This window comes from Heterocephalus glaber, unplaced genomic scaffold, assembly GCF_053883595.1.
Source record: "Heterocephalus glaber isolate CG9 unplaced genomic scaffold, H.glaber_assembly_v1.0 deba00001504, whole genome shotgun sequence".
NCBI classification, from domain to species: domain Eukaryota; kingdom Metazoa; phylum Chordata; class Mammalia; order Rodentia; family Bathyergidae; genus Heterocephalus; species Heterocephalus glaber.
Window position 1 is genome coordinate 189,803 of NW_028258324.1, and position 15,941 is coordinate 205,743.

A 15,941-nucleotide genomic window follows, 5' to 3' on the forward strand; every position below is an offset into this window, starting at 1 on the left:
AGCTAAAAGTAGCCTGAGGGATCTTTCTGTGAAGATGCACCAGATTCAACACTTCACTCATTTATTTCTCTAAAAAGGTAAGTCTATAAATAACTGACACACCATAAATATGATACTATAGTATATCTAAGTGAAGTTCAAAACCTCCACTTGCTCAATTCAAACCCAAGCCTTCAGCCTTGAGCATTACTTCACTGCATTTGCAGGTCTCACTGCTTAGAAAACAGTACTTTGCACCTAGTGTCCAACAAATATTTATTGAAATGACAACTGAGAGTAAAAACTTAGTAAATTTAATATGTCAATAACTTCAAGACTGATGATGCTAACTCTAAAACAAATTAATTAAAAGTTCAAAAAATTCAGGGAGGAAAAATCATTAGACTTACCGATCTGTTTGCAGAACACGGATAAGATGTTCCATAGCTTGGATACCCACTTCCAAACGGTATTTCTGCACATTAAAAAAAGTGTTATTAAAGTAACTAACATCCAATGTAAGAAATCTTTTTGTTTTGGTTTGGTTTTTTTATTCTTAAGTTCTTTTATTGGTACATTTTAGGTATACAATATGTTTACATTTATCATTGGGTGCTTGTACCTGTTCATGATGTATCTTGGTTCTTACTTTTTCCCCATTACCTGTGCGCCCTTCACTTTCTCCACCCTTCCTATTTACACAGACTTCATTTCCATTTTTTTTCTTTTCTCATAATTTTTCCTTTCCCTTCTTTCCTTTCCCCTTCCCCTCCCATCACCCCTACCCTTTTGGACTTTTCTTCCTATTTCAAATTATCAATTATTCATTTTAATCATTTTAACCCTTATTTACATTTTCAGTTTCTCATATTAGAGAAACTATTCGGTATTTACACACGTGTGTACTATTTATTTCACTTAAAGAGTACGGCCTCAATATGCATCCATTTAGCTATAAATGACACTAGTTTCTCGATCTTTATGGCTGAGTAGTACTCCATTTTATAAAAAAACCACATCTTCTTTATCTAGTTTCCAGTTGATGGGCACTTGGCTGTTTCCAAGCTTTAGCAATTACACACTGTGCCGCATAAACGTGAGTGCACATATATCGCTGTGGTATGATTCTTTTAATTCTTTTGGGAAGATACCCAGCAGGGAAACCACCAACAGAGCTAAGAGACAACCTACAATGTGGGAAAAAATTTTTAACAGCTGTACCTCAGACAAAGGACTACTATCTAGGATAAATAAAGAACTGAAAAAAATCAGACCCCCCCCAAATTCAAAGACCCAATTCAAAAATGGGCATCTGAAATGAACAGACATTTCTAAGAAAAAGAAGTAAACGCAGGGCCAGGGATTTAGCTCAGTGGTTTCACCGCCTGCTGTGCAAGTGCAAGGACCTGAGTACGATCCCCGGTACCAAAAAAAACAAAAAAAAAGAAGTAAAAGCAGTAAATAAACATATGAAAAAATGTGCAACACCACTGGTCATTCGAGATGCAGATGAAAACAACACTGAGATTCCACCTCACCCCACAAAGAATGGCTGCTATCAAGAAATCAACCAATAACATGCTGGCGGGGGTGTGGAGAGAAAGGAACCTTTTTCCATTGCTGGTGGGAGTGCAGACTGGTGCAACCACTGTGGAAATCAGTATGGAGATACCTCAAAGAACTAGGACTACAGGTCCCATGTGACCCAGCTATTTGTTTTGTTGTTTTGTTTTGCTTTAGACAGTCCTGCTCTGTGGCCCAGGCTGGCCTTGAATTTGCCATCCTCCTGACTCAGCTTCCTGAGTGCTGAGATTATAAGCATGTAGCACTATATCCAGCCAACTTAAGAAACTGAATAATTTATAAAGTAAAAGGAAAAAGATTTATGCAATCTGAGGAGAAACCAGGGTATGAATAATAAAATTTACAAACCTTAGATAATGATTTGAGGGCACGAACAGCATTTCTTCGATCATCTAGTAAAGTAGATGAAGCTACTCGGTCACAAAGCTTTTGAATCTGTCACAGAAAAATAAAATACCATTAAGAGAAGAAAAAGAAGAAAAAAATGAAGCTTTTCCCCCCCAAACTTAAACCATCTAATTTTGTTTTAAAAATCACCAAATGGGACACTGTTGAAGTAGTCTTTCAGAAATCTAAATATCTCAGGGAGGCTGAAGAAGGAGGATCGCAAGTGTGGGAGAGCTTAGCCAAAGGAAATGAGCGAGGCCCTGTCACAAAATTTAAAAAGGGCTGGGGATGGAGCTCAGTCAGAAGAGCCTGAGTTCAACCCCAGTACCCTGAAAACAAAAATTTTTCCTCTACAGACCTGACAAGTGGGCAGGGATGAGGGATAAGTCAAATAAAATAAGTCATACAAATTGAGGAATTAAGAAGATCATTAGAATTAGAGCTTTCTAAACATGTCTATTATAATTGTCTGAACCAAGAAAAGAGAAAATCCAAAAGGGTTGTGCAGGAGATAGTAGTAGGTTATTTAAATTTTTTAAAATAACAATTGTTTATATCATAATTTCCCCTGAACACTACCACTACATATTTGAACAAGAAAAGGGAGAAATGTATATTAAAACTTTAAGTATATCTCAAAATCTACAATGATGAAATAGTTCTATTCTAAAATAATATGTAGGAATTAAAATTCAAACTGAATTTCAAAATAAATCCTGAAAATTATTTACAATAGAGAAAAGTTGAAAACTGTCCATTCAGAAAGAAAAGCTAAATATATTGATACACTCTTCGACGGAATACTATGCAGCTATTCAAAGGAATTACTGTACTGATATAAAAATACCATGATAAACAGTAAGGAGAAAAGGTGTAAAACTCTATATAAATTACGAGCCCAATGAAGCAAAAGTACCAGTCTGTACAGACATATAATACTGCATTAAAAAATATGGAAACCTGGAACTAGAAGAAAGCATAGGAGAAAATCCATGACCTTTGATCCAGCAAAGAATCTACACATGCCCCCAAGAGCACTGCCACCCCCTGTGATGGTGAAAGACACTGGGAAGAGAGGGAAAGGAGAAGCCCCAAGTGAGGCAGACCACAGAGGAACAGCGGTGCAGAGTGCAGCTTACAGCGCTGTGACACTCAGGTCCTCTAGACTCAGGTAGAATTTTATTCTACACCATTATCCACTCCTTAACAACAGCTTTCACAAAGAGTCTGTCAAGCAGTTCTGGCCTGTCACTCAGATGTCAGTGCCCTAGGAATCTATGGTACAGAAATAGATAGTGTCCTCCAACCTCCCGTGTCCTACAGGACATTCACAGCTCACTGCTGATCACAGAACAAGGGGGAAATGTGGATATCTGCACTGAAGCACCGTCAAGAGCATTTTCTAAGCTGATCTATATTTCCTCTATTGCACATACAGTGTGATCACCAAGCCCACCCTTGGCTCCACTCACCTAAGTGCTCACATTTAGAAATCATTTCCATGTTGAACTGCATTTACTTTCTCAATAATTATAGTTTTAAAAATTGAAATAATTTAATAGTCATTTGATACTTTTTTCTACTATAACTTTTGGGGGGGGGTGGTACCAGGGATAGAACTTGGGTCCTTGTGCTTGGGCAGCAGGCAGCGAAACCACTGAGCTAAATCCCCGGCCCTTTTATCTTTTTTTTTTAACTATAACTTTTTTTAACCCTTAGAAAAACTACTTATTTTTCTTTTTTTTTGGTACCAGGGATTGAACTCAGGACCTTGCACTTGCAAGGCAGGCACGGTGCCTGCTGAGCTAAATCCCTGGCTACTTATTTTTCTTTTGAAGACATATACTTACTTCATTGCTCTCAGTTTAAAGAATTTCTTAAGCCAAAAATAGTTTTCCTCAATAGCATTGCAGTGCTTGGGTCCTGTACAGATTTGGTCAGTTTTTAAGGTAGCTTAGAGTTAATTATGAGTGGGACATTTTTTCCTAGGCATTTTCTGCTGCTTCTTGGCCCAAGACCTCAAGCACAGACTTTAGATGTGGGGTTGCTTTTTTGGGGTACCTGATCTACATCCCCAGCCTTTTTATTTTTTATTCTGAGACAGGGTGTCACTAAGTTGCTAAGATGCCCAGACTAGGCTTAAACTTGCAATCCTCCTGCCTCTACCTCCCAGAGTGCTGGGATTATAGGCGTATGCCACTATGCCCAGCTAGATATGGGATTTTTAATGTCTTTTGCAGTACTTGGTCCCAGTACTATGTAGGGCTTTAACACCAGCCTGAGCATCACCTTTGATTGGTGTATAGCGGGACTCGAATTAACATACGGATCTCCGTGCCTAGAAGCTCTTCAACCATTATGTGCTAAGCTTAGAAATATATTACTTAATGTTAATAGAGAAGCTTGGCTTTAGGAATACTGGAGGGCAGGGATCATAATCCTAACTGATCAGGCTGGGGTCAAACTTGAGATCTTTCTGTTTTAGCCTTCCAGAGTGCTGGGATTATAGGCATGAGATTACGTCTGTCCATCAGACTCACAGAAATTAAAAATAACAGTGCCACATATTACGTGATCCCATTTTTATAAAACACAGCAACAGGCAATGGCCTGGGATTCAGGTCAGTGGTGGAGTACTCTCCTAGCCCTATGGAGGCGTGGGTTCAGTCCCTAGCACCACACATGCAGTCTGAAACCTTTTAGCCAGGATTTAAACTTTGGAAACCTATCTTTTTTTCTTTTTGGTATCAGGGATGGAACGTGGGACCTTGCACTCGTGTGGCAGGTGGTGGCACCACTGGGCTAAATCCCTGGCCCAATGGAACCTATCTTTTAATAACACACCCACAACTACATATGATATATACTAAAATGCTCTTTGCAGCAATATTTCTAATAGTTAAAACAGAAACCTAAATGCTCACCCATCAATCAGAACTAAAGAATACACATGCATTATGCAGATGATGAAAGAAGCAGAACTATATGCACAGCCATGAAAAGATATCCAAGATATAAGTAAAAAACTGTAAATGGTATGCTTAGCAGGAGATCATTCTGGATTAAAAGCACACCATTAACACACAGTATAAATCTGTACTGGAAACGTGACTATGTTCTGTACTCTACATTACTTCTCACATGTCTGAATCTGGCTAAGATCAAACATTATTTTTGCTTTTGATGTTGGGGATCCAACCCTCCATATGCTACAGGTTTTTCCATGGAGCTAAACCCCAGCCCCAGGGACTACTTGTGAGAACAGAAAAGATATGTAATGAAATAAAAGAGAAGTGGGTTCTGTTTTCTGGGAGTCTCATGACCGATTTAACTCATTTCTTTAAGGTGCTGTCTTCATTGTCTTACTCAAAATAAAATGAAAGCAGATACTGATAAAAACAAATGGCCACAACAAAAATGTTCAATTAGTTCTCATTGCCTAAAGGATAAAGTCCAAAACTTTTAGACAAGAGAACCAGGGCTTTAGCTCAGTGGTTCCACTGCCTGCCTTGCAAGCGCAAAGTCCCGAGTTTAACCCCTGGTACCAAAAAAACAAAAAAAAATTTTTTTAGACAAGAAAGCAGAGCCATTTATTCAGCTAGTAAACACATACTGTGTATATAGGTATTTCTTGTGCTAACCAAAAAGTATTGTGATATTCCTGCCCCAGCTTCCCCAATTTTTAATATATATATATATATTAAAATATATATATATATTCACAGACATATACATATGCCTGTTCTAGTAACATAACACACTAGAACTGGCCATGGTAGTGCAACCTATAATACAAGCACTGGTGAGGCTGAGGCAGGAGGACTGTAAGAGGCCCATCTGGGCTACATGGGAAGTTCAAGACCAGCCTAGGCTACACGATGAGACCCTGTCTCAACAAAACAAAACAAAAACCTAACACCAAAACCACAAAGGAGTCCTTCTGAAATATGAACTCTGCCTGTTACAAGAATTTTAAATGCCTATTATCTCTGGCAATTATAACTGACCTAACATAATGTGGAAAAATTTATACCCTAGATAAAACTTGAAATAAACACAACATTTGAACGTTGAACTAAAACAACATTTATTTCCTAGTGAATTCAGAGTACCTGCTTCAACAGGCTTTTGTTAATAAGGAAGTCACCAGTATTTTTAGAAAGTTGCAAACTGTTCCTTAAAAGTATAAAATTAATCACTATTTTAAAGTATAGTTTCTCAGTGGTGTTTTAATTTGCATCTCTCCAATGATCAGTCATGTTGAACATTTTTTCATATATCTATTTGCTGTTTCTACTTCTTAATCTGAGAAGTACCTATTCATTTCAGATGCCCATTTTTGGATTGGGTCTTTAAATTTGGGAGATCTGATTTTTTTTGAGTTCTTTATATATTCTAGATATTAGTTCTTCGAGGAACAGCTGGCAAAAAAATTTTTTCTCACATCTTTTTTCAATCTGTTGGCAGTTTTTCTTGCTGTACAAAAGCTTTTTTTTTTTTTCAGTACTAGGGATCAAACTCAGGACCTTGCATTTGCCTGGCAGTCGTGTCACCACTGAGCTACATCCCTGAGCTGCAAAAGCTTTTTAATAAGATGAGATCCCAGTTGTTGATTCTTCGTGATAGTTCCTGTGCAACTGAGTTTTTGTTCATAAAGTCTTTGCCTATTCCAATGTCTTTGAGAGTTCTACCTGCTCTATCTTCCACCAGATTAAGTGTTTCTGTTTTACTATTTAGATCTTTGATCCACTTTGAGTTTAGTTTATTGCATGGTGAAAGATATGGGTCTAGTTTTAATCTTTGGCAAGTCGAAAGCCAGTTTTTCCAGCACCATTTATTAATTAAAGAGGCTAGCTTTCTTCCAGTGAAAGTGTTTGGCTCTTTTGTCAAAGATAAGGTGGCTGAGTACATCCAGAGTTGTTTCTGCATTTTCTAGTCTGTTCCATTGATCTTCAGGTCTGTTTTTCTGCCAGTACCATGCTGTTTTTAATCACAGTCGTTTTGTAGTATAATTTCAAGTCAGGAATTGTAATGCCCCCTGCCTTGCCTTTGTTGCCTTTGTTGTTCCAAACGAATTTTAGGATTGTTTTTTCTAATTCTGTGAGATATGCTACTGGAATTTTGATTGGGATAGCATTAAATCGGTATAACAATTTTGGAAGTATGGCCATTTTCACTATATTAGTTCTTCCTACCCAAGAACAAGGGATTTATCTCACTCCAGAAAGAATGGTTGCTATCAAGAAATAAACCCAGCTAGGGATTTAGCTCAATAGTTCCGCCGCCTGCCTTGAAAGCACAAGGTCCCAAGTTCAGTCCCTGGTACAAAAAAAAAAAGAAAGAAAGAAAGAAATCAACCAATAACAAATGCTGGCAAGGATGTGGGGAAAAGGGAATCCTTGGTGGGAGTGTAGACTGGTACAACCACTGTGGAAATCAGTGCAGAGATTTCTCAAAAAAACTAAAACTAGAGGTTCCATTTGACCAGCTATTCCCCTTCTTGGTATCTTCCTGAAAAAATTAAAAGCATCATACCACAGTGATATATGCACAGCCATGTTTATAGCAGCACAATTCATAATAGCTAAATCCTGGAAACAGCCCAAATGCCCATCAACTAACAAATAAATGGGTAAAGAAGATGTGGGTTTTTATAAAATGGAGTACTACTCAGCCATAAAGGATGAGCTTGAGACATTTATAGCTAAATGGATGGACCTTGAAATCATACTCTTAAGTGAAATAAATCAAACATACATGTTTAAATATCACATTGTTTCTCTGGTGTGAAAAACCAAAAGTGGAAATAAGGACTAAGATGTACAATAGACTTTGGGAAATGGGAAGAAAATGTTCAAATGAGAAAGGGAATAAGGCAGGGGGAAGGGGGAAAGAAAAGAAGGGATAAGAAAAAAAGAAAATTGAAGGAAAAAATAGAAACAAAGCTTTTGTATATAGGGGAAGGATGGGGAAAAAAAGATTTAAGTTCATTATAATGTTCAAATCTTCTCTGAATGTACCAATTTTTGTCTGCTTAACTAGCAATAATCAAGAAAGCTGAGGTAATTGCCCAATACATTTTTATGAAGTAATTGACAAAAAAATAAAGTACACTGTTTATGTATATAAAAACAAAATCTATTCACTCCTGGGTTGAAATATTTATCAATCAAGACTATTTTTAAGAAAATAAAGATGCTTTTTATCTATTAAACTTTTGGAGTGTTTTGTTTTGTTTTGTTTTGTTACCGGGGGTCGAACTCAGGACCTTGCACTTGTGAGGCCTGGTGCCACTGAGCTAAATCCCCAGCTTTTTGTTTTGTTTTTGAGAAGAGTCTGCCATGTTGCCCAGGCTGTCTCAAAGTCTTGAGCTTACATGTTCCTCCTGTCTCAGCCTCCCGAGTAGCTAAGCCTGTAAGCATGCACCTATGAACACGGTGGACGAGTTTTTTCTCAGCATAAAATACACTGGTGTTAGTGGCAAGCACACACTATTACAGTAGAGATCTTAACTAGAGTATTCTTACCAGTGAGTTAAAACTAACCTCAATTCATGAACCATACTCCAAACCAGAGTCAGAAGTAAATGAAGAGCAGCCTACTAGTTCTGCTCAGTGACAAAGACCTTGCCTAGCAGGCATGTGATCCTGGCTACAACTCCCAGCACCGCCAAAAAACCCCAAACAATTTATTTGCACAGCACCATCAGGCAAAGCTATTTCTGATACTTTCAGTATGGCACCAAGATAGCCTTTTCATCTTACTGATGTTTTTGTTTTTTGGTGTATGATACAGGGTCTTGTTATGCAGCCCAGGGTGGCCTTGAACTCATGATCCTCCTGCCTCAGCCTCCTGAGTCCTGGGATTACAGAAGTGCACCATCATCATTCTAGCTCCACTTGAGTGACAACTGTTACTGTACCTCTATCTTCCTAAACAAGGAACATAACTGTAAGCTTTCTTAGTGTAAAAACCTAGTCTATTGTCCATCTAGGAGTGTCTTAAAATGTTAAATGAAGGAATAAATACTAAAGGCTGCAGGGCGTGGTGGCACATGCATGTAATGTCAGCATTCCAGAGGTTAAGCAGGAGGATCACTATGAATTTGAGGCCAGCCTGGGCTACATAGTGAGTTCAAGGCCAGCCTGAACAACACAGTGAGACCTCCTCTGAAAAAACCAGGGAAGTGGGAGGGGTAGGGGAAATGAAAGAAGGGAATGGAATTAATATGAGAAAATGAAAAAATGGAAACAAAGTCTTTGTAAATAGGGAGGTGTGGAGGGGTTGAAGGGAGGTCAGGGAAATGGGGAAAAAAATAAGAACCAAGATTACATAAAGGTACAAACTTCCAGTGATGAATATCATTATATTGTATACCTAAAATGTACCAATAAAATTAATAATAAAAAAACCAAAAGTATACATACATACATACATACCAAAGGCTTCATATAATACCTGACACCTATGAATCCTCAAAAAATGTTAGCAAATTTTACTCTCAAGCTTCTTATGACTTCTTTGCATTATTCTTCTAGCCTATTAGGCTTCCGGCTATCATTTCACTCATCTACCTGGTGTGATCAAAATATAAAGTGAATGCTAAAAATTTTTTTTTTTAATTTGTTACAATAAGACTCACCACCATTAAAGAATACTCCTCAGAATACTCTCCTCCCTTCAAATACACTGATACCATTGTTCTTGCCACCTCCTGAAGCAGTTCTGGAAGTCCTCTTTCATTTAAAAGGTGTGATAAAAAAATTCAGAAAGGCAGATTTATGAAAATATGATGCTGTGTTCTCATCCATCTTATTCACCGGATCAGATACCATGTGACTTCTGGCTCTTTCCCAAGGTCAAAATGACCATGAAAGATAAATGGATTCAGGACATGGAGGCAGCCAGGACAGCACAACTAAAGACATGAAAGAGGACTTCCAGAGCTGCTTCAGAAAGTGGCAAGAACAATGGGATGAATGTGTTTTAAAGAATGGGGAGTATTTTGAGTGGATTAATGGCAATGTCTTTTACTGCAATACATTTTTAAAATTTATGCATTTGCTATATTTTTCAACAAGACATCATATGTCTCTTATTCAAATACTGCAAATTTAATTTGCTCCTGAGTTATTCACTTATGAAATCAGAATGCAGTGTGCCCAATATTCAACACTAACAGGTGGCAGACAGACTGTGCAAGGACAATGGGACTTCAGTTCTGCAGTTTGAAGGCCTCATCACCTCCTACTCATGTTTCAGATGGGCTAACTTCTGAATAAGGATTGCCCCACAAGAAGTGCTATGTGGATACTCTACATAGTATCCAAGTGAGAGACAAGCACAATGAGTATGTCCCAAGCCCTAAGGCTTGGCCATGTTTCAGCAAGCACAGGTCTAATTCTTCAGTTCATTTACCAACCAAAATTTCTATATCACAAGTATGCTTAATTTCTATTCAAAAAATCATCACTCTCAAAGTCTCCATTTACTCCTCACTTAGAATAGCCAACTCAATGTTGTGCAACCATGCTCCATAGTCCCTCCCCTTCATCCTTGTCATTGGGAGCCTCTAAGGTTTGGCTGGCATGTGGCTGTCCACCCAAGCTACTTTCTAAGTCTTCCTGCAGCGTGGCTGCAAGAGTGAGTACATCAGCCAGGAAGCAATACCTTCAAGTCAGGCTCTTAAACTGAAGCTGTCTGTTCTTCATTCCTTTCTTCTCCCCCCACCCTGTAACTTGAACCTGGTGACACAGAGGAATCTTTAATTCAAACAACTGCAGCATCCAAGGGGACAGCAGAGTAGGATTAAGAATGCCCCACTGCATGGACCTCAGGTAAGGCTGGCGGAGAAGACAAACTTCCATCTCAGCTAAACCTGCTTTCTGCCAGTTATAGCAGTGGCACCAATGTCCAAATAAACTCATTTTATGCAAGGAGAAACTGAGCTCAAACTGGGGATGCAGCTCAGTGATAAAGCACAGGCCTGGCATGCATGAAGTCCTGGATTTAAAAAAGAGGGCTGGGATGTAGCTCAATGTTAAAGTGTGTGCCTAACATCCATAACCCTGGGTTTGGTCCCCAGTACTGAAAAAAAAAGCAACAGATACTTGAGGTATTCAGCCTACTTTCATGAAACAGAAATTTATAATTTTTTTTTTTTGCCATGTTTTTTTGAGACAGGGTCTCAATATGTTGCTGGGACTAACCTCAAACTTACAATCCACCTGCCTCAGCCTTCCCAATGCTGGGATTCCAGGCATGCACCTTTATGCCCAGCTATAAATATTTGGTAAAATTCTTGGGGAAAACTACTATGTTCACTGGTAAATAGAAAATTCTCCAACATCTACTGTTAAATTATAAAATATATATATTCCACTCAAAATCTCTTTGTGTAAATATATATATTGGTAAATACAAAAACAAAAAACCCAGCAAAGTAAAACAATCTGTAAGGTTGCATACCAAACTTTATTAGTTTATTTATTATTAGATTACAGCTGGTGATAGGAAATGAGACAGGAAGGAAGAGGCAACTGTAGACTATATACTCATTTGAACTATTTACAGTAAGCGTGTTTTCATTCTCACTTCAATAACCAAAAAAGAAAAAAAAGAAATTTGCAGAATATATCACATCTTGCTCTTGTTTTAATACCTGCTTGACACACTACCTGACTGACTCACTGATTATGTGCTATGTAAATAAAGCCGGTCCTCACTATTTGTGGCAGATATGTCCTACAATGTCACCACAAACACTCATCAATGGACAGCATGTGGGGGCTCCTAGGGGAATATAGGGCTGGTTTCATGGGAGCCTCTCTCTGGTTACATACTCACTGGACCAATCAATACAAATGCTTGTTCTAAGTGTGTTTCTCTTTAAAGACAAGGTATTTAATATTTATCCCTAATCATTAATACTGAACTCAAGGCCAGCAGTCCTGTAATTCAGGCTGGATGAACCCTGGCTGACATATCTCTGGAAGGCACACCACACCTTCTTGTGCTTTTGAGTACTAACTAGTCAGCAGGGCACATGAGGATCACATTAACAAGGAACTCCCCAACCAAAAGTATGAATGTGCAAAACCTGTAAGACCATGAGAAGGACACTGTTTAACAGTGTAAGAGATGAAGCCACAAGGAAGGAGTGGCCCTGTCTGTCCTCTGCTGGGCATGTGCACCCTGGATGACACACTTCTCACTGTTCTGCCCCTGTAAAGTGAGTTGTCAAGTGCTGATTCTGGGAATGCAAACACCCTTCAGTGAGCAGATGAATTTGTAAGGAAGAAACTGATGAACAGCAAGGATGAACTGTAACTTTCATCTTTCATCATCTACAAAATGGGCAGAAACTAGCCTAACTCAAGTTACTTCACACTCAAAATTCAGGATAATCAATATTCAATTTTAATCTAATAAGCAATATTGTATTAACTACCTAAAAAACCTATTTTTCCTTCAGTGTTTAAAACAATTTTTAAACTAACTTTTAAAAATCAAAATACTTCATACAAAAATCCAGATTCTATCTTTTCTTAAAAAGCACTGGCCTGAGCCAGGCATGGGGGCACACACCTGTAATCCCAGCATTTGGGAGGCTGAGGCAGGAGGATCACTGCAAATTTAAGGTCAGTCTGGGGTACAGAGTAAGTTCAAGGCCAGTCTGAACTACAGAGTGAGATCATGTCTCAAAAACAATAAAACAAAGAAACAAAAAAAGACTGGCCTGATAGTTAATATCTGTTAACAATGAATATCATGCAATTTAAAAAGCAACCAGGAGCCACTACTTTTTGATAAATACCAAGAAATTATACCAATTAAAATTATAAGATGTATACTGGCTTCAGAGATGTTTAGATACTAACACGTATCTCAAAATTGGTAAAACGTGGCATATATAGCACTTACTTTGTGCTCACTCTATTTTAAAGTGCTTTTATGTTTTAAAAGTCATTTCCTCTGGGCTGGGCTGGTAGCTCAGAGGTGGAGTACTTGCCTCCCATGCAGGCAGCCTTGGGTTCCATACCCAGTACAAGGATATTTCATTTTATCTTCACAAGAACCACAGAACACAGGCTCTATATGCATCACATTTACACATGAGGAACAGAGGCACAGTGCCAGGCTGGGAGGCAAGACCAGGCTGCTGAGGCCACATTAAGTGTATCCAGGCCTGCGTCACATCAGGATGTGTGGGCTGGGCTGCAGCTCAGACCCTGCTGCCTTTAACTGGAATCTAACAACAAAATCCTGTATTTGAAAATAGTTCTAAAAAGAAAAAGTTACCTATTTGAGTAAAATATAATGCAGAATTACTTTTATTTAGGAGAACCGGGAGATGATGACAATAGGAAAAATGTAAGATATTTACCAATTAATATGCTAACAGGGTGTGACATACTGAGGGAATCGGGATGACACAGACAGGCATTCTATTTAGCACAAAGCTTGCAAGGTCTTTCAGGAGAGTTTGGTGTAATTAAGAAAACTAATGGAAAACCTGCCATTTTTAACAATTTCTAATAAAGTAGCAAGACAGGAGATTAGACTGTGGCAAAGCTGGTGGGGAAATAGTCCTGACCTGTGAAATACAAATCCCAGGACACATGTGCAAAACAGTTCCCAAATCCCTGCACATCGACTTCTCAAAAGAACTTAAGTAGGTTTTCCATAGGACGGCCTGGACCTGACGTCAGCCTGAGGACTGGAGCGTACAAAGAGGATGGTCACCATTGAGTTTTTGCCGCTGTTTTCTCTCCCATGTGGCCTACCCTCACACTCCAAGGTGTATTTCTTTTCATACTTTTATTTTGCCCAAACTCACTCTGTAGAGTCTGTTTCTTTTCCTATCTTTGATAAAACTTTGTTGCTGTTTGGGCTTGTCTTGACCAATTCTTTGCTCAGGACAGAAAGAACCTATAAACCACCTCCAGAAGGAGACTCAAGCACTCCAAAAGCTGGTAAGGTCAGCTGTATATGTTTTAACATAAAACGACCTCCATGCTGGGTGGCAGCACATGCCTATAAGCCCAGCATTCAGGAGGCTGAGACAGGAGGATCATGAGTTTGAGGCAAGCCCAGTCTACACTGCAAGTTCAAGACCAGCCTCAACTACACAGCAAGACCCCACTTGAAAACGAAAACGAAAACAAAAAAGGTCTCCAAGGCATTTTAATTAACAAAATAGTCAGCTGTGGAGCAGTGTTATCATTTAAGTAAAAAAGGATAAATATATAATTCCACATTTGGAAGGATTTATCCCAAATTAATAATACTGTTATCACTGAAAAGAACTAAAACTGGAGATGGTGGTAAAAAATGACTTAAACTTTACTGGTTTCACCTGTCATTTGTATAACAAAACAAGGAAAAGTCTAATGAAATATGTGTACCACCATAGAGCACATGCACAAGATTGTGTGCCAGAATTTCTTGCTTCCAACATAGTAACCCCCAACTTACAAGCATTTCAGTTATGAACTTTCACAGATCTACAGTATAAGACTCACTTTGCCAGACACTAATGAATCCCACTTATGAACGCATCTCCCAGAATAGAACTTATTCATCAGTTGGAGATGTACTGTAATCACTACTTGAGATTCAACTCCACTTGCCAATTACAACACTAAAAAGATAAATAATCCCACTAAGAACTGGGAAATTGGGTAAAATCAGAATAATAATCTAATAACCTATTAATTAAAATTTAAAAATGTTTTGCTCACTAATAATCCTTTATTTATACTCATTGACACACAATGGAGACCAAAGGGAAACAGAGGGAGTAACTAGCAAAGGAAAATATGGATATTATGGCTTGTGTCTAGATATGCCCCCAAAGCCTCAGGCAGTCACAGGTGCGAGTTTTCCAGAAATAGCTGGATCTAGGGTGTATGATGCTGGATTAAGTGTGTAATGCTGGGATTAAGTGTGTAACACTGGAATTAAGGGTGTAACACTGGGATTAAGGGTGTGTGATTACTAAATTAGTCCACTGATTGGTTTGGCACAGTTCTGGGTGTGGATAATGGGAAGGTCCAACATGGGTGTGGGGTGCACCACTGAAGACAGCTTGGAAAGGATAAAAGGGAGAAGCAGCCAAGCATGGTGGCACACTTATAATACCAGCACACAGGAGGATCGCCATGAGTTTGAGGACAACCTGGGCTACACAGTGAGTTCAAAGCCAGGCTGACTTACAGAGTGAGACTGTCTCAAAAAAAAGGAAAAAAGGAGAGGAAGGCTGCTTGCTGCTTCTTTGCTACTTTGCTGCCTTCTGTTCATCATGAACTGTTTCTCCTCTGTGACAGCCCTCTGTCATGCCACCCTCCCTTGGAGCCAACCAACTACGAACTGAAACCTCTGTAACTATGAACTACAATAAACCTTTCCTCCTTTAACTTTGGGTATCGGATATTTTGTCTCAGCAATGAGAAAAGTAACCAAGACAGCAGATGAGAGATATGAGATGAAAAATCACTGAAAGGTAAACGGTGAAATAAGACTGCAGCATAAAAGCAGGGTGGTAAAGGTACATGTAAAACTTCAAGGAGAGCCAGGCGTGGTGGGGCACACATGGAATCCCAGTACCTAGGAGGCTGAGGAAGGAGGATAACTGTGACTTTGAGGCCAGCATGGGCTAGTCAGTTCAAGGTCAGCCCGAATTACATAGCAAGACCCTATTTCAAAAAAACAAGCAAACGAACAAAAAATTCAAGGACACTAGCATAAAACAGCTTGCACTATTTTCTCGCAATTCCTAGTTAAGTCTTTTTTTCTTTAGTGTTTAGTGCTAAACTGGCATGAAAAAAATGAAAGACAAGATCAGCAATCAACTCTAACTATTCAATCATTTATTCAACAAATACTTGCCAAACACCAATTATCAACTTAATTTTATGATATAACATTGCTTTCCATAAGTTTAAAACAACTGTACCTTTCTAGAACAGAACTTTCCCAAGGATGGCTGT

At 38.7% G+C, this 15,941-nt stretch overlaps 1 protein-coding gene across 7 annotated transcripts in view; it reads right to left on the reverse strand.

Annotated features, from left to right (window-relative positions):
- Positions 1-15,941, reverse strand: part of Uso1 (USO1 vesicle transport factor) — a 93,848-nt gene that overhangs the window by 74,180 nt on the left and 3,727 nt on the right. For all 7 annotated transcript variants that reach the window (XM_013069670.3, XM_087185996.1, XM_087185995.1 and 4 more), the window contains exons 2-3: positions 1,912-1,998; positions 390-454 (exon numbers count right to left, since the gene is read on the reverse strand). In XM_013069670.3, the coding sequence (XP_012925124.1) occupies positions 390-454; positions 1,912-1,998 (152 nt within the window). The remainder of the gene's footprint in view (positions 1-389; positions 455-1,911; positions 1,999-15,941) is intronic.